Below are 1493 nucleotides of genomic sequence, written 5' to 3'. Positions count from 1 at the left end.
TGGCATTACACACCTTACACTTGGGCCACACCTTACACTTGGCTGTGTAAAAATATGTTCCGTCATCAAGACACCATGCATAAGAGAGTGAACAGAGGAGATTAATCCTATCTTGGACATTGTTGGCCGCTGAAGTGCGGATAACAGCGATAAATTGAGTAGTCATCAGTCAGCCTCGGAATGTTGTGAATGTCTCACAAGGAAGACTGTAACAAAGGTGTATCCATTAATTACTTAATCTCCAACTAACGGGTGAGTTTCCGAGCATCTGCACTAAAGCTTTCGCTCATAGGAGTTTTGTTCTTTTTTATGGAAGTGGACAATTTGTTTGGACTAAAAGAGACTTTGAAGAAGTAATATACAAACAGGGTAATTTATAATCGTGAACGCATTTTTTAAGAAGCTATAAAAAGCCATGCAGCATACACTATTAAAGTTGATCAGAGCAATCAACAGTTGGTTCCGAGTCTTGTTCTTGCCCGGTTTCTTTCGCCATCGCTTCGAAATTGTTTTCAAGCTTTCCTTTGCCGGACTCTTCATGAAAGGCACGTTTATGACGCATCAGAGTAGACAGCACCGTAAACGTTGCTCCACACACTTCGCACACAAAATCTTTCTCATTTGTGTGCACAACCAAATGGTTGGGGATATCAGTAGCGAATAAGAAACGTTTTCCGCACAAGGGGCATACATGTTTTCGGAAGCTGCGCATTGTTTCTTCATCGGAATGTTGTAGCTTCTGGTGCCTCCTCACAGCCGAGGGATCGTTGAATTTCGCGTCACAGAATTTGCATTGATGCTTTTTGATATTGTCGTGAATTGCCTGATGACGCTCAAGTTTTGACCTAAATTGAAAGGGTTTATCGCACACTTTGCACGTGTACAGATTTTGTGTTGTTTTGCCAGATGACGCTTCCGACGGTAACACCGGGTCATCTTTGACACTAGACTGTGAAAACAATTCATCTTCCGACGTTGTTACATCTGGTGACGCATGCAGTACACTGCCAGTTAAATCCCGTGATTTCTCATTAACCTGATACGGCGACATGCGATTTTCCATCTTCAAGTCTGTAATATGTGGATATAGAGATGCGTTGTCTGTACAAACATTAAATGAAATCAGGTGACACAAAAACTGCTGAGAACACACTTGGATATAACATTGACGGGTTTGTTGTATTGGCGATGTGGAACGCATACGATATAACTTGTATTAAGCTTTTGCGTGTACATATATCATTATAAAATTATAAGGCATATTGATTCTGACGGACCGATTACTATGTATTAATGTTCTGAATGGATAAGCCAGTCAAACGGTCGAAGAAATTTAAATCTGTCATAGAAATGGATTATGGTCAAACCTGACTAGTAATCTAAGTCTACTCTCACTTCTCCTAGGGTGAATTTTCTCAGAGTGTGACAGCTGCCAAGATGTACACTGTAAAAAAATCCCTTGTCAGAAAACAAAATGGGGAAACCGTGTAGAA

The 1493-nt window shown here is 40.7% G+C and overlaps 1 protein-coding gene across 1 annotated transcript; it reads right to left on the bottom strand.

The window, feature by feature from the left end:
* Positions 1–432: 432 nt before the first annotated feature.
* T265_15962 (hypothetical protein) lies at positions 433–1071 on the bottom strand (the record flags this gene model as incomplete). The annotated part of the gene is made up of 1 exon (XM_009179407.1): positions 433–1071. A coding segment is annotated over one exon (630 nt), but the record flags the coding sequence as incomplete, so codon positions are not given.
* Between the last annotated feature and the right edge of the window lie 422 nt (positions 1072–1493).

This window comes from Opisthorchis viverrini (genome assembly GCF_000715545.1).
Source record: "Opisthorchis viverrini unplaced genomic scaffold scaffold8345, whole genome shotgun sequence".
NCBI lineage: Eukaryota > Metazoa > Platyhelminthes > Trematoda > Opisthorchiida > Opisthorchiidae > Opisthorchis > Opisthorchis viverrini.
The sequence above is the reverse complement of the archived record's forward strand: the minus strand, read 5'-3'. Positions and strand labels throughout refer to the sequence as shown.